We start from the raw sequence: 16,424 nt of genomic DNA, 5'->3' as shown, positions 1-16,424 counted from the left end.
CAGCTGATGGAGCGCTCTCAGAACCTGAGGGGCTGCCCGACCGGCTAGAAGCTCCAGCCGGAGCATGTGGTCTGCTCACAGCATGGAGGCAGCAGAGACGGAGGGGAGGGGGAGGCCGGGCAGAAAGACTGCAGCCGCCGAGCCCCAATCCCTGCACGGTGCCTCCAGGAAGACCACGGGGAAGACGCCGGCTCGTGCCCCGTGAACCCGCACCTGGCCGCTCCCAGCCCTGCCAACCTTACCGCTGCCCAGGGTTGGCCGCAGCGCTGGCTGGGGCCCGACGTTCCCTTCCCACAGGAGAAAGGCCTTCTGCCCTCGAGCAGAGGTCAGGGCCTGAGGGGCCCCTCTGCACTGAGGCAGGCCCACCAGCACCAGGCTCCACCATGGAGAGGCTGCCAGGCGTCAGGCTCTGGCAGGGCGTGGGCCAGAAGACACAGGGGCAGCTGGCATCTACTGTCTGGGTTCAGCCTTGCTGGTCGTCAACAGGGAACGACAAGACAAGCGGCATTTACTCTCGCATCTGCTGCGGCAAACAGCTTCCCATGCTCGTGAGGTGGGACTCCAGCTTTCCAGGCTGGAGAAGCCCGTGTCCCAGTCCTAGCAGGGGCTTCCCGGCCAGTGACGAGGTGCGGCATGTGCTCAGGATGCGGAGTCGAGAGGGAATTAGGGGAGCTCTAGTGGAGACCAGGGCTGTGTGTGGAGCCCAGCGAGGGTGTGAGAGCCGGGCGTGCTCCGGGCGGTGGGCATGGAGCAGTCACAGGCGTGGACGCTGCCAGAGTCAGGTTTATTAGGGCAGAGGGGCCCAGGGGACATGAAAGGCTGAGGCACCCCCTGCCCCTCCCCACACCCCACTTGCAGAATGTCCATCAGCCCCAACTGTAGAAATAAATTTTCTGCCAGTTGGGCAAGTAATCCATGAGCGGCCCTGCAATGACAGAGGGGAGCAAGTTCAGGGCTGAGGGCCAGACTCCAACCCAGCTCTTCCCAGGGCCCTCCTGAGGCTCCCGTCCGCCTGGCCGGACACCCACCCTCCCACCTCCCCCACCAGCGTCAGCAGCCATCTCTGGCCATGTTTACAGACAAAGAGTTTCAAGCTCAGAGATGTCACGCAGCTGGCCCGCTGTCCATGCGGACAGCCGCGGCCCAGGGCCTCTCTGCTGAGGGGCCTCTCCAAATGGCCAGCAGGCTTCACTCCCCCATGTGGTCCCCGCCCAGCAAAGCTGGTGTCACATCACTCAAGGAGCTTCACCCACCCAAGCTGACCTCATGGCTCCCTCTCCCAACTGTGCCAAGAGTCAAATTACAAGGGGATACAGGAAGCCGGGCCACACATAAGCTCCGTGACAGTAATTATCACGCCCTCGCCCCACGCTTACTTGTGACCAGACCAATGCCTGGGATGTGGTCTGCCAGGAGCTGGAGTAGAAAGAGGATCTTGGCCCTGCAACAAAGGAGTAGCCTGAATAGGGGGTCTGGGTTCCTGCAAATCCAGGAGCAGCAAACCTCTGCTGACCACCTGACTAAAGGCAGTGCATCCCAGGAGCCAGAAGGTCACCACGTGGATCAGAGACATCCTTGAGGACAGAAGGACAAGGGCTCTGGTCCAGCCATCCCCAACCACATGGTCTGGGAGGGTCACACCTCAGCCCACAACTGGGAGGCAGCCCAGTGCCAGAGACTATATTGTCTGACAATAAAAAGGGGGAAGGAAAATTCTCTCTTCCCAGACTATATTCCAGAGTCCTCGGCATCTTGCTCCCTGTTCTCTGGGGTCGGGCTCTGGGCCACTGCTCTAAGGGTGCTGGGCTGGTCAGGTCGGCAGGAAAACAAGCCAGACTGGAGGCCTAGAGCCTGGGAAGCTGCCTCTGCAATCAGTTAATCCTCAATTCAGAGCAATGCTGGGGCTACAAGGTTTCCTCCGTAGAGTGCAAGCTGTCTGTAGGCAAAGGTCACGATCCACAAGTCTCCAGAGCATTCTCTGGAGTGTGGAAAAGGATTTGGCTTTAGAACCTTGTGAGATTTCAAACTCATCTGAAAATAGAAACTGCCAGGCAGTTATTTTCACTGAGGTGATTATTAAATCTGACCTAAGCTTACTTTCTACCAACTCAGAAAATAAACAGAAGTTGTGTGTACAGAATGTTAAGTATAATTCCTGTGATCACTCCAGCCTTTAAGCAGTGTACTTGTTACAACCTGGACACAGCAGGTCCCGCGAGCCTCCAGCCTGTCTCACAGCCCCAGTGGCAGTATAGGGTCCCCTGCTCAAATCTCGGTCTGACCTCAGGTGACCCCTTTGGGAGACTTGGCCCCGAGTCACCCCTGGCTCACCCCCAGCAGGCCTCTCTGTGGCTAGGAGCTCTGGACCCTCTCAGGGGGTGTATGGAGGGCTGGGCTAGCAGGGACAGGCCAGGAGAGAAGATGGATGTGGGGACTGGCTCTGTCACCGGCTGGCTGGCTGGCTTCATTTCAGCGGCTCAGCCTCTTTGAACTTAAGTGTCTCCTGTGAGAAGTGGGGAATATCCCAACTCTTTAGGAAAGTGGGCAAGCAAGCTGAGGACAGAGAAAATTCACGCCCATGGTCCCCGGGGTCCTGCCCTCACCTGCCAACAACAGCTTAAGCAGCACACTGGGCAGACAACCCCAAGAAATCAGGAGTGACCACACCCAGGGTGAAGTGAAGTCGCTCAGTCGTGTCCGACTCTTTGCGACCCCATGGACTGTAGCCTACCAGGCTCCTCCATCCATGGGATTTTCCAGGCAAGAGTACTGGAGTGGGGTGCCATTTCCTTCTCCAGGGGATCTTCCCAACCCAGGTCTCCTACATTGAAGGCAGACGCTTTACCCTCTGAGCCACCAGGGAAGTCACACCCAGGGTAGCACACGGCAAGTGAACCCAGGTTGGGGGGGAGGTAGGGAGGGGGGGGAGTGAACAAGCGTGGGGAGCCAGGCCTGCGTCCCCCACTCCGCCCCGCGGAGGTCGGGCCTGCGGGGCCGGGGCCAGTCCTCACTCGGAGAAGCGGTCGTAGAACGGGGAGCGCAGCAGGTAGTAGAGCAGCAGGGTGGTCCGGCGCCGCAGCTCCAGCCGCTCCCTCCGGGTCAGGCCCTTCCTGTCGCTCAGGAGGCTCAGGCTGGGGGGAGGGGACAAGGTTCGGGCCAGCGACAGGAGCGCAGGGACCCTGCCTGCCCAGGTGAGGCCGGGCCTGTGGCACAAAGCCGGACGGAGGGAATGGGGCCCCCAGGCAGGCCCGGCTCACCTGGTCACGTCCACCACACCAGACAGGAGCCAGGGTGTCCACGACCGCTGACCCCAGAGGCCCAGGCTGAGCACTGCCGGCCACGGCGTTAAGGATGTCTCTGGCACACGGCCCGCCCTGCCTGCCCCCGGCTATCGCGACCCGGGCCTGGGCTAAGGATACAGTGCAGCAGGGGCCGGGCGATATACAAGGACTCGGCGATGGTCTCCTGCAGCCCCAGCGGGGTGGGGGTGACACCCAGCTCCTCGCGCTGCTGCGGGGCCCCCCAGTGCCTCGAGTGCAGGGACGGAGCTAGAATACAAGGGCGGCAGGTGAGCGGCCGGGCCCAAGGGCCGGGGCAGGGGGAGGGCAGGCAGCGACGGAAGCCAGGCCCTCAGGCCCACGCTGACCTCAGCACCGAGGCGTCTCGTCCAGCTGCCTCCCACACTTACTGTTCTGGAGGGTTCGCACCACCCGGTTTGACCGCTTCCCCACATATGACTGCTCCTGGCTGCCAGCGCTGTGGTCACCATCTGGCAGGAATAGATAAAAGGTCATATTGTCAGAGGAACATGCTTCTACCAGAGCCTACAAGCGAATGCATGTGCAGTAACGCTCATGGGCCAAGAGGAGGATGGATAAACCTGTACAAAGGCAGCAGCGGAGTAAAGGACACCACTGCAGAGGCTGTGCCTGGGACCTTTCCATAGTGGGGAGCATTCTGCAGCCCTTCCTGACCTGAGGAAAGGCCAGCATCACCTGTGCAGATGTACCAGCTAAGAAATAAGGCCTCCCAGGCACTGGAATAAGAAGGAGGACCTGTGGTCCATGGGGACCACAGCACAGAAGGGACTGTATCTGGACTTGCCCGGTGGTCCAGCGGTTAAGACTCCATGCTTCCACTGCAGGGGGTGCGGGTTCCACGCCTGGTCAGCGAACTAAGATCCCATAGGCCATGTGGTGCAGCCAATAAACAAAAATTTTTAAGAAAGAAGGGGATGGCGTATCTCCTGTGTGCTTTGCTTTCAACATGATCATGAAAACAGAAGCAAAGACCTTCCCGAAACTCAAAGTTAAGGGGGTAAGACCCAGAGGCCAACAGCTGATGGGCCCAAAGCCCTAAAGCAGTACATCTGCCTCATGAGGCCGTGCTCTTGATACAGAGCCAGGCCCAGAGACAAGGTTGGCAAGAGCCCTGCTTCCTCCTGATGCTCTGTCCCCTCTTCCTGCAGCCCACAAAAATGACTGAGGACTCTGACGTCAGAAGTCCTGAGCATAAGCTCTGATCAGCCTCTGACCTCATCATTCTTTCTCTTCTCTAACATGCCAATAAAGGCTGATGAGGACAAAACGAGTTGACGAGGAGAGGTGTGCTCCACGGTGACAGTGCTGTATTCATGTGGGTCAGCTCTCATCTACCAGTCAGCCCGTGCCCCGTCCCACTCCAGAGTGGGCAAGCACTTACCCTGGGGCTGTGCCTGGGTCTCCCTGTCCAGCGGAACGATGGGGGGTGAGGTCTGCAGGCCAGCCTTGAACCAGATCAGCAGGAACATCCGGAGCACAGCCCTGGGTTGGGAGTACGGCAGGGCTGGGAAAGCGGGAGGTGGCAAGCCAGCAGGGGTCGGGGTGCTCTGCTGAATACCGTCGGCACAGCTGGTCTCAGTGACCCCCACCCCAGGCCGGCCCTCCACGGTCCCAACATACTTGGCCAGCTGGATGAGGGCGATGACGAGCCAACGTCCTACTTCGCCCCACACCTTGGTGGCCCCCATCTCCATGAACACCTCCACACACTCCAGCACGCTCAGCCATGTCAGCAGCTTCTGGTGGGACAGGGACTGCAAGAACCCCAGGCCAAGAGGTCAGGAGGCCCCCCTGGTTTCAGCCCCTGCCCCAGAGGACACTTCTGACAGGAGGCTAGATGTTCCTCTTCTCAAGATTAAGTGTGTAAGCCTGAGGTCTCCTGCTGGGACAGGCGACTCTAGCCTGTGAAAGCCAGTCTCTTCACCTGATAAGGGGACATTAACACCTGGACTCGTCACCTAACGGCTAGAGGCACAGATGGGTGCAGCCATGTCCCGTACTCTACGAGACCATAACATGTGCTCCAAACCCGGGTTAGTGGTTACTATTTTGTTCCTGAGCTCTCTGCTTCTGCTCCTCAGCTCCTGGCACAATTCTTACCACGGGTAATTTTTTCCGAAGTTCCTTGCGTAGGATTCCGTCATTGAGCAGCACCAGCAGGTTAGAGGCAGAGTACACTGAGGGGCAGAGAGTGGCCCTAAGAGGCTGGCTCTGCAGCCTCCACCCCCTCCTTCTCCCCAGAGCAGCAGGGATCACCTATGACCTGCTGCGCTCAGCCACCCACACATACTATGTGGAAACAACAGGTCTCGCCACCCACTTCCTCAGAGCTCTCTACTCCCCCCAAAGACCTCTTGTGTGAGCAGCTAGAACAAGAAAGGCTGGTTTGATCTCTATGACATACCAACTACTGCCCTGCTGAATAGCACTGGTTATCCAGCAGCCCAGAACTGCCCATCGTGCTCCAAAGAGACACGGGAGGTGCAGTCACCTCCTGGCCTTTGCTCTCTCTGCAGCCTGTCCCTGAAATTCTATTCCATCCCTACCTTTTAAAACCCATCTCATCCTTTCGGGACCTGCGCCTCCTGTACTGACTGGGTAAACACCACTGAGGCAGTTACAGGCTGGGCATTCTGGAATTTGGGAGACTGGGATTTGAATCCTGGTTGAGGCCTTCGGTGGCTGTTCCTTAACCTCATTTAAACTTCTGTTCCCTCAACTGGACAAGGAGGACAATAACAGTGCCCGCTTCACGTGCCTGTAGGGAAGACTAACGGAGCAAAGGCAGAAGTGGCGCTCGGCTCAGCCTCCTGACCAGGCAAGGTCCCCAGACATTTCTCTTAACTATGGCGGGGAGGGGGGCATACGCGACGGCCTAGGACCGTGGACGCTGGACCCCTGTCTGATTCAATCACAGAACTGGATGATCTAACGGGAAATCTAGGAAGCCCTCTGGGAAGCCCTCCTCCACCCTCTCGCCCCCAACCCACCCCAGAGCCCGGCTCACCCAGCTCTGACAGCTCGTGCGAATCGGCGAAACGACCTGGGGAGAAGGCACAGAAGGAGGCGCCGGTGAGAGTCTGCCTCTTCCTGCTGCTTCGGGTCCCCGGACATCCCCTCCCTATGCCCTAACGGGAACCTGGAAGGAACGCCTCAGGCACAGCGATCACTACTCAGGCTCCACAGGGAAGGTGGGGGGTGGGGGGAGGCAGGTGGGGTCAGAGGTCAGAGACCCGAAGGGATGGGTCAAAGGTCAGGGTGGCACCTGCCAGCAGGTAACTGAGGCCGCGCACTGCCGTCTCCAGCTGGGCCGTGGCGGCCGGGTGACGAGTCACGTACTCCTGGTAGCGGAGGCCCAGGAGCCGCAGCTTCTCCATCCTGCCCTCAGAACCGACAGACCCACGGACCGACAGCGCGACTGACTACGGGGCCCTGCTTCCTGCGCCCTCCTTCCTGCTTCCGGCGCTAGGCCCGCCTCTGTGCTGCTTAACTTCCGCGGGCCAGAAGGACGGCGACGCGAAGAGCCGTTGAAGCACCCTTCACCCCATTTCTTAAATCACCTCCCACCAGGGTAGCGTTAAATAACTGCGGGCCTAATCCCGCCCTCCCTAACTCCTTCAGGTCATTGGTTCACACGCTCTCCACCCCCGACCCGACGGCCCCAACCGGCTCTTCCGCCTTCCGGGTTTGCTGCCTTGCACCTGCGCAGTTACAGCTCCGGGAAAAAGCTCCCGCGGCAGCCTGAGCAGTTAACTCTGGAGTAGGGATCAAGAGCCTTTCCAATAGAACGCCGAGAGGCTCGAACGGGAGGACTGGCTTATAAAGGGCTGGGAGGCAGCGCCCAGACAGGAGCCTCCTCCATCAGATTTGGGGGGGTGGGGAGCGCGGGGACAGCCTCAGGGTAATCGGACTGCGTACAGGCGCGCGTCTGGCCCGTTGCCTTGTCGCCTGACTTCTCCCAGAGGTAGTGCTGGGGAAACTGAGGCAGCGAGGAGTCCAGTCTCCCACGCAGTCAGGATCCCCCTGGCCAGCATCGTTAGTGCCCCGGCTCCCACGCGGAGCATGTCCTCCCTCCCCTCGCCCTCCCGCCAAGTCGCGCACCTGACCTCCCATCTTCACGGAGAAAACCCTGGCCTGGGCTTCTGCTCTCCGCTCGGGGTGACCTTAATGAGGATTTTCCCTTCTCTGGGCCTCGGGTTTCCCCATCTGTAAAATGGTTAGAGGGCAGACGGGCTTCTTGAACTCGGGGTCAATTTCACAGCGCTTTTTGGCCTTCCGGTGCATCTTCCAGCTCTCAGTTGCTTCCCAAGAAATGAGAGTTTCTCCAGGGAATCTCTTCCCAAACGGGGCAGCCTCTCTGGAAGGAAAGGGCGGTGGGAGAGGAGCGGCCAGAGGTGGAGGGAACGGATGCGCGGAAGAGGCGTCCGCCGATTGGCTGTGGGCAAAGGGGCGGGGCAGGGCTGGGGCCCACGGGGCTGCGCCGTTGGGACCACGGCAACGGGTTTATGGCACTCTGAGAATAGTACAGTATTTTACTTAATCCCCTCCACCAGATATTATCTCCACAAGAGGAAAGGATCCGCTTAAGAACGCCCCGTCAAGACTGGAATCCTGGTCTAGTCTGACCACAGAATCCAGGCATTTTAACACACCTCACCAAGAAACCACAGCCCATCTCTGAGCTGCCTCCCTAAGTCTCCCCAGCTTAGTTTTCTTTTTTTTCAGATGGGGGATCTAACTGCCCGCCCTGCCCCTGCCAGGGAATGAAGACGCAGGGAGATGTGTCCAGGGCCTCAAGAGTGGCAAACCTCCTGGGGAACAGAAGAGGTGGCCATGGGCATCATCTACATTATTTTTCACCACCTCCTGGGTGCCAGGCTCACTCATACTTAACTCCTCCTAGCAACTTGGCCAGATTGGTATGAACTCCGTTTCACAGATGGGGAATAAGAGGCCCAAGGAGGGGAAGGGACTTGTCTTAGGTCACACAGCATGGCACTGGCCGAAGAGACCACAGTGAGGGTCTCCTGTGATAGGGTCCTCTCTCCTACTGCCCACAGCTCAGCCAGAGCAGTGACTGTTGAGGCTGCTTGGTCATGAATCAAGTTAGCAACTGGGATTAAGACCAGGGCTCAGGGCATGTGGTGTGGGGTTCTTCCTTCCTTCCTCCCTACATCCCCATGGTCTTAATGAACTTGTTCGCCAAACCTCATCAGCAGTACTCTCGCCCCTGTATGTGAAGCTAGAGACGCAGAGGAGGAAGGGGAAGTGTGGACGGCAGAGTGAGAGTGAGGAAGGGGACTGTGTGGGGTTTCCTTGGCATTCCCAGGGCTAGTGGTTCCTGTGCTTCTGGGGAGGGAGAGGGGCATGGGGGACAGAGGAGCGCGCCCCCCCACTAACCCTAACCCTTGGACAGACTATAAGGGACACTGGGGCTGGAGGCTGTTCCTCTTCCCTCCCTCAGGCCAAGGAAGGGATCAGGAGCTCAGCCAGATTGGCAGCAGCACAGCGGCCTGAATTTCCTCTCCAGATCTTGTGGCTCATCAGGTCCCAGAGACAAAGAGGGTCGTGTGTACAGAAGGCACCCAGGGCAGCCCCGCCCTCCTGGGCCCCTGCCTGAATTTGGTCACCTGGGCTGGGCTTTGAAGGGCCTTTGGGCAAGTTGGACCTGATCCTGTCTCCTTCACTCTGGCCTGAACCAAGGGGAAGACAGCTAGACCAGTCCAACAGGTATACTGAGGTGGACACGGAAGCCCAGAGAAGGGGCCTGGGTGGTCTAAGGTCACATAGAAAAGTCCTGGGTAGAGCTGGGTCAAATGAGGTCTCTGGCCTAGAAGACCAGAACTCTTTCATATGCCCATATCTATCTCCCTTTCTCCCTCCACACCCCAGAAGAATTTCTTGGAGGCCCAGCAAGGATCTCAGCACCTCAGTATCCCCCTGAGTGATACTTTGAGTGAGGGGTAGGGCCAGTACTGTGAGTGACTACCATCATTCTGCAGACCCAGCTCCCTGCACAGACTCCCTGATCAGGCCCTCACAGGGTACCCTATTTACTCCCCCGCAGTCTCTGCTGAGGGGCCTGGGGAGGGATTCGCTCACACTCATCCCAGTTCTAGGCTAGAAACGAGGCTCAGGGGACTGAAGGTTCGAAGCTCCAGACACATCAGCGGACTCTACCTTCCTTCATCTTTCAATTCCCAGATGTATGAGAAGCCGCATCAGTCTCCATAGTAACCACTGCCCCTGGCCTCCAAAGGCCCAAAGCCGTCCTTCCTTGCAGAACCCCCATTTCCAGAGAAAGGCATCCTGGCCTCACAGAGCAGGGAGACTTGAGGCGAGGGGGGGCGGTCTCAGGCTGGACTGCTCTGCCACAACTTCTTCCTGGGCGGGGGCCTCTCAGACCCTCACTTGTTACAGCTGGAAGTTGGGCTGAAGGACACTGCCTGGACCCCTTCCTTTTCAGGTCACACTGCGGCCCATCCGTGCTCAGCACACGCTCACAGGCCCTGGTTGGATGCTAGAGGCCCAGTCCGATGAGCAGCTACCTTTCAGGGGAGACACAAGCTATAAACAAGTCAGTGAGGTCTCCTTGCGAGAAGAGCTAGGAAAACAACAAACCAAGGAATGTGGAAGGAGAGGCCTACCTTGTGAGAATCTGATAGAACCCAGGAGCAGGAACCTCAAGGACAGGTGCTGGGGCAGGAAACCCTTAGGGAGGAGCGGCACGCTGCCCAGTAGAGCCTCAGGAGGTTGTTCTAACAGGTCACTTCAGCTCTGCAGGGAGAACCCAGCCCGTGTCACAGGACTGACTGAGGGTTGATTGCTGCGAGGCTGCGGAACCTCAGCACAGGGCCTAGAGCAGAGGACAGGCACTCCGGCTCCATCAACGGTGATGGGTTGTTGGCGGCCTGGAGCCGGACCCCCCCCCCCACCCCCATCCCTCCAGGGCAGGAGAAGACAGATCCAGGCTCGGGGCCTGGCACAACCACGACGGTCTAGGCAAGGGCTGGGGATTCCCGGCGCTGCCCAGGAGGCCCCTGGCCAGCTCCTGGGCGGAAGGCGACCTTCACAAGGCGGTTTTCTACCGCCAGGCCACCTGCACCGAGTGGGGGGTGGAGCAGACCCGGAGGAAAGCTGGGACTCCAGGTGCTCCGCGGCTCCGGGGCTGGTCTTGGCCGCCAGCCCCGCCTCCGCCCCCAGAGCAGGTGTCCCGACCCCACCCCCCAGCCCCCACCCCTCCAGGCCCTTCCTTCCAGCCCAGTCCCCTCTCCCTAATTCTGGCTATTCCTTTGATCCTAGGCCTGGGGACCCTGCCCCTCCCGCAGGGAAGAGGGGGATGGGCTCAAAGCAGGTAGTTTCAGACTGGTCCTTCACGGGTGGCTGCCTCCGAGCCCTCCGGCCACCCTGAGGGTTCCCGCATTTCCTTCCCGGGTGTTGGGGCTCCTGGTAGCGGGGCGGGGCGGGGCGGGGCAGCCCTCCCCTCCTCCTTCCCCCAGGGGGGTCTCCCCGCCCCTTCGGACTCAGCCAAGCGGAGGTGAAACCTGAACCCAGGTTGGGGGCGGGGCTGGCTCCTGCTCGGACGGGGCTGGCCCGCGCCTCCACCTCCCCTTTCCTGCACCCCAGCCAGCTTCTGAGAGAGTAAGGTTGGGGACCCCACGCCCCTGGAGCAGGTGAGGTGGCGACTCAACGGCGGGAGACAAGACCGGGTGGCCGTCGGGCCCCGCCGCCCAGGGCTGACTTCGCCTCCCCCCTCCCTGGTCCACAGGGCCCGCGATGGAGCCCACAGCCCCGGGTCGCGCCCCGCCGTGAGGACCCCTGCCCGCAGCCATGCTGCTCCGAGGGCGCCCCCGGGCGCTGGGGGCCGCGGCGTTGCTGCTGCTGCTCCTGCTACTGATCGGCTTCTTCCTGTTCGGCGGGGACCCGGACTGTGAGCTAGGCAGCGAGCGGGAGGCGAGGCGGGGGGAGGGTGGCGGGGGTGACCCGGGATCCGTACCCGGCTCGCCAACGCCACGTGTACCTTCAGACGGGCGGCTGCGGCCGCGGGGGGCCGCTGCCTTCGATGGAGTCCCGCCGGCAGACCCCGGGGGCCACAACCGCTCGGACTGCGTCCCGCCGCCGCCGCCGCCGCCCAAGTGCGAGGTAGGTAGGTGCGCACGGCCCCTGGCGGCGGGAATGCCAGGGTCCCCCCGCGCCCCCAAGCCGAGGAACCTGGACACCTGTGGGAATCCCAACACCTGGTGTCGGCTCTGACACTGACCAGCCAGCCGGGGGCGCCTCGGGTTCACACCTGCCCTTCTCCTGGCCCGGGCCTCCCCATTTGGGAAATGAGGGGGGTGTACCCCAGCTCCGTGGAGCCCCCCCCTCCACACTCCGGCCTAGCTCGGATGCCAGCTGGGGCTACACTGCCCTAGGCCCGGTCAACCCAACCCCAGGTCCTTCCCGTCTGGAGTCCACTGACCTGCTGTCCCCTCCCCAGCTCTTGCAGGTGGCCATCGTCTGTGCAGGACATAACTCCAGCAGAGATGTCGTCACCCTGGTGAAGTCCCTGCTGTTCTACAGGTACAGCCAGGAGTGTCCCTTTCCTCCCTGGAAGGAGGCCGTAAGAATACCCTGAGCTGGGCAGGGAGAAGCTTGTGATAGCAATCGGTGCTTCCACTTCTGAGCCCCTCGGGGCAGGGCTCCTTCCCTTGTAGTTCCTTCTGGGGCTCATCAGCTTTCCTCCCTTGTTCTTCCTGAAGGAAAAATCCACTGCACCTTCACCTGGTGACCGATGCCGTGGCCAGGAACATCCTGGAGATGCTCTTTCACACATGGATGGTGCCTGCTGTCCAGATCAGCTTCTACAATGCTGACGAGCTCAAGGCAGGAGCCCCAGCCCTTCTGCCCACCTCGTTCCTCCCAGGGTTGTGGGGATCAGTGGGAGGGCAGGTTAGAGCTGTCTGGGACCCGGTCCCATCACATCTACTGAAGCACCAGTCCTTCACCCTCCTGGGTACGTCACTCCGAGTATGTTCGGACACTGGTAAGCCCTTCTCTTGCGGGCTCACGCCCTGTGCTTCCACCCACAGCCCCAGGTCTCCTGGATCCCCAACAGGCACTACTCTGGCCTCTATGGGCTAATGAAGCTAGTGCTGCCCACTGCCCTACCCCCCGACCTGGCCCGTGTCATTGTCCTGGACACAGATGTCACCTTTGCCTCCGACATTGCAGAACTCTGGGCACTCTTTGCTCACTTTTCTGGTGAGAGGTCTGGGACCCCACCCCAGTCAGCCCCCTTCCCTGGCCCATCCAGGCCTCCCTGTGGCCTAGCCCTGAGCTGAGGTCCAGTGGCAGCCTCAAACAGCTCCCTCGTGCCCTTCCTCCCAGACAAGCAAGCAATTGGTCTCGTGGAGAACCAAAGTGACTGGTACCTCGGCAACCTCTGGAGGAATCACAGGCCCTGGCCTGCCTTGGGCCGGGGATTTAACACAGGTGGGGACAGTGTGGGGGTTGCGGGGAGAGGCAGGAGGGCAGCCACTGATCCTTGGGCCCCTGGCGCTGGTTAGGGCATAGAATGTTTGGGAGGCCCCCAAGAACTGTTCTGTAGAAAGAACACTGGGAGAAGAGCCAGAAATCACAGTTCCCACCTGGGCTAATGGTGCTAGATGCCTTTGGCCAAGTCACTTGATTCCGCCGAGCCTCAGTTTTCTCATCCATTAAATGGGGGTGATTTCCCCAGCCCTGGGATCACTGAATCTAAGAAGATGGTTGTGGGGGTGCTTTGTAAACTGTACTTTGCCTCCCCTTCACCCCGAAGAGGGTTAGTTGTGGACACAGCTGGTCCACACTCATGTCTGAGCAGTCAGAAAATATGAACACTGCACAAAAACAAGCATTTGGAAGACACCTTCAGGAGCCTTGGCCCCAGGAGCTGGTCATCCCAGGTGGGCATGACAGCCTCTCCCCCCTGAGCAGGCGTGATACTCCTACGGCTGGACCGGCTTCGGCAGGCTGGCTGGGAGCAGATGTGGAAGCTGACGGCCACGCGGGAGCTCCTCACCCTGCCCGCCACCTCGCTGGCCGACCAGGTCTGGGGGCTCCGGAGGGCGGTGGGGGCGGGCTCTGGGCTGAGGTGTGACAGCGACCATCTCTGCCCAGGACATCTTCAACGCCGTCATCAAGGAGCACCCGTGGCTGGTGCAGCCCCTGCCCTGCATATGGAACGTGCAGCTGTCAGACCACACGCTGGCTGAGCGCTGCTACTCTGAGGCGTCTGACCTCAAGGTGAGCTGGGGGGGGGGTGCTGAGCGGTGGCGGTGGGCTCCCATGGGGATTCCTGCTCCCAGCTCCCGTCCCCCCTCACCCCCCCTCCCACGCCCTCCTTGATCCCAGGTGATCCACTGGAACTCACCAAAGAAGCTTCGCGTGAAGAACAAGCACGTGGAATCCTTCCGCAACCTCTACCTGACCTTCCTGGAGTATGATGGCAACCTGCTGCGGAGAGAGCTCTTTGGGTGCCCCTGCCCGCCCCCTCCTGGGGCCGAGCAGGTGAGAGGGAGTCACCTTCCCTTCCCTTTCCTCGGGGAGGCTCTGCACCCCCTCCCTCCTGCTCCGGTGGAACCTGGCCTTGTCTGGGGCTTGTCCGCCTGCCACCCAGCCCGTCCTCCTCTCCCTGACGACTCCCCAGCTGCAGCAGGCCCTGGCACAGCTGGAGGAGCAGGACAGCTGCTTTGAGTTCCGGCAGCAGCAGCTCACCGTGCATCGCGTGCACATCACCTTCCTGCCGCACAAGCCGCCCCCCACCCAGCCCCACGACGTCACCCTGGTGGCCCAGCTCTCCATGGAGCGGTGAGGGAGCCGAGGGCAGCCCCAGGGGGCACGGTGCGCGGTCCGGGAGTTTCAAGGGGAGGGTTCCACTTGGTGGAAGGGAGAGCTCTTACTGCCTGATGCTTGAGGAGTTCCAGGAGCTGGGGACACCGGAGAGACGGTAGAAGGAGCTCGGGCTGTGGGGATCACCCACATGTCGGGAAACTGCCCTCCGTCGCTGTGGAACCGTGGGCAAAGCTTAGTATCTCTGGCCCTCAGTTTTCTCATCTGTCAAATGAGAAAGTACCCACCTCGTGGGCTGGCTGTGAAGATGAAATAAGAACAGTTCGCAAAGTGCTTGGAAGGGGCTCAGCAAGCCACTGGAGGGGGCTGTCCGCACGCCCTCCCCTGGACTGACCACCCCCCTCACCCCAGGCTGCAGATGCTGGAAGCCCTGTGCAGGCACTGGCCGGGCCCCATGAGCCTGGCCTTGTACCTGACAGACGCAGAGGCCCAGCAGTTCCTGCGTTTCGTGGAGACCTCGGCGGTGCTCTCTGCCCGGCAGGACGTGGCCTACCACGTGATGTACCGGGAGGGCTCCCTCTACCCCATCAACCAGCTCCGCAACGTGGCCCTGGCCCAGGCCCTCACGCCCTACGTCTTCCTCAGCGACATCGACTTCCTGCCCGCCCACTCGCTCTACGACTACCTCAGGTGGGCCGGGCGGGTGGGACGGGGTCGGGGGCACCCGTGGGCCCTGGCGGGGCTCCCCTGCCCCTTCCTGGCCTGCAGCGTCCGCACCCCGAGAGCCCCCGGGCCCGGTGCTGGAGGCAGAGCCCCCCCAGCTCCCTGCGGCTCACGGCCTGCTCCCTCCTCAGGGCCTCCATCGAGCAGCTGGAGCTGGGCGGCAGGCGGAAGGCGGCCCTGGTGGTGCCTGCGTTTGAGACCCTGCACTACCGCTTCCGCTTCCCCAGCTCCAAAGCCGAACTGCTGACCTTGCTGGACGCCGGGTCTCTCTACACTTTCAGGTGGGAGAGGCCACTGGCCTAGCCCCGCCCAGCGCTGCAGTTCCCCACGCCGACCCCCATCAGCCTCAGACTGGCCCCCGCCCTGCCCTGCCCCCGCACAGGCACCACGAGTGGCCCCAGGGCCACGCGCCCACAGACTACGCCCGCTGGCGGGAGGCCCAGGCCCCGTACCGAGTGCGGTGGGCAGCTGACTACGAGCCCTACGTGGTGGTGCCACGCGACTGTCCCCGCTACGATCCCCGCTTCGTGGGCTTTGGCTGGAACAAGGTGGCCCACATCATAGAGCTGGACGCACAGGTGAGGGGCGCCCTGCTGTCTCCAGCCTTGATATGAGAATACCTCGGGGCCCAGCGAGGGTTGCCCCGGGGGGCTCAGGGGTAAAGAAACCCACCTGCTAGTGCAGGAGACACAGGTCCGGTCCCTGAGTCGGGAAGATTCCCCTGGAGCAGGAAAGGGCAACCCACTCCAGTGTTCTTGCCTGGGAAGGCCCATGGACAGAGGAGCCGGGCGGGCTCCCGTCTGTGGGTTCACAAAAAGTCAGACGTGACTTAGCGACTGAACAGCAGGCCCAAGGACCTCACTATCCAGGGACACACCATACCGTGAAGGGCCCTCTGCAGAACTCAAGTCTCTGACTTTGGATGAACCTGCTCCCCACGGCCCAGAGCCGCCCCGCTCCCCCAGCCTAGGCAGTGACTGTCCCCCGCCCTCCCCAGGAATACGAGCTCCTGGTGCTTCCCGAGGCCTTCACCATCCACCTGCCGCACGCCCCAAGCCTTGACATCACTCGCTTCCGCTCCAACCCCACCTATCGTGACTGCCTCCGGGCCCTCAAGGACGAGTTCCACCAGGACTTGTCCCGCCACTACGGGGCTGCTGCCCTCAAATACCTCACTGCCCTGCAGCCACCCCGAGGCCCCACCTGACCTCGCGGCTACCCGCCGTCTTCACCGTGGCTCTCACACACACTCCCTGCCGACCACAGGAGCAGCCCTGCCGCCACCCCGCCCTCCCTGCTATTTAAATTATTTAAGGTCTCCAGGGAGGGGCTGTGGGGGGCACCTGTGCGGTGAGGCCTGGGGCCCCCGTGTGCTGCTGCTGGTCGGGTGGGTCTAGTGTTCCGTGGCCCCAGCTGGTTTGGGGCTGGTTCCTACATCCTCTCAACCGTGACATCCCTTTTTCCGTTAAGTTTTAACAGCCCCTTTCCACGTTCCTCTTGGTTTGGGGCATGAGCCAGTCAGTAAGCCTGGGGAGGTGCTGGATCTGGCAGGAGTCCAGCGACGGGGCC

At 61.2% G+C, this 16,424-nt stretch overlaps 2 protein-coding genes across 6 annotated transcripts; one reads left to right on the top strand and one right to left on the bottom strand.

The window, feature by feature from the left end:
• Nucleotides 1–648: 648 nt before the first annotated feature.
• PEX16 (peroxisomal biogenesis factor 16) lies at nt 649–8,026 on the bottom strand. Of its 5 annotated transcripts, none has more exons than XM_065945065.1 (11): nt 6,586–7,011; nt 6,328–6,363; nt 5,421–5,497; nt 4,941–5,074; nt 4,702–4,802; nt 3,689–3,769; nt 3,420–3,548; nt 3,258–3,337; nt 3,012–3,131; nt 1,377–1,441; nt 649–925 (listed from the first exon to the last, which is right to left on the bottom strand). In XM_065945065.1, the coding sequence occupies exons 1-11, from the start codon at nt 6,695–6,697 to the stop codon at nt 664–666; spliced, it is 1,197 nt and encodes a 398-aa protein (XP_065801137.1). In that variant the 5' UTR covers nt 6,698–7,011; the 3' UTR covers nt 649–663. The 5 variants fall into 5 exon arrangements, with proteins under 5 accessions (XP_065801137.1, XP_065801138.1, XP_065801136.1 ...); XM_065945067.1 differs by having other exon boundaries at nt 772–925; nt 3,258–3,330; nt 6,586–6,998; XM_065945066.1 differs by lacking the exon at nt 6,586–7,011 and adding an exon at nt 7,422–8,026 and having other exon boundaries at nt 3,012–3,337.
• A 2,580-nt stretch (nt 8,027–10,606) lies between these two features.
• LARGE2 (LARGE xylosyl- and glucuronyltransferase 2) lies at nt 10,607–16,373 on the top strand. Its single transcript, XM_065945032.1, has 14 exons — nt 10,607–10,993; nt 11,089–11,462; nt 11,800–11,882; nt 12,062–12,185; nt 12,392–12,563; nt 12,690–12,794; nt 13,278–13,390; nt 13,461–13,586; nt 13,695–13,850; nt 13,990–14,150; nt 14,544–14,822; nt 14,987–15,136; nt 15,238–15,433; nt 15,853–16,373. The coding sequence occupies exons 2-14, from the start codon at nt 11,151–11,153 to the stop codon at nt 16,060–16,062; spliced, it is 2,187 nt and encodes a 728-aa protein (XP_065801104.1). The 5' UTR covers nt 10,607–10,993; nt 11,089–11,150; the 3' UTR covers nt 16,063–16,373.
• The last annotated feature ends 51 nt before the right edge of the window (nt 16,374–16,424 follow it).

The sequence above is a fragment of the Muntiacus reevesi genome, chromosome 9, assembly GCF_963930625.1.
Source record: "Muntiacus reevesi chromosome 9, mMunRee1.1, whole genome shotgun sequence".
Taxonomy (NCBI): domain Eukaryota; kingdom Metazoa; phylum Chordata; class Mammalia; order Artiodactyla; family Cervidae; genus Muntiacus; species Muntiacus reevesi.
Note: the sequence above shows the minus strand (reverse complement) of the source record. Positions and strands in the feature narration are given on the sequence as shown.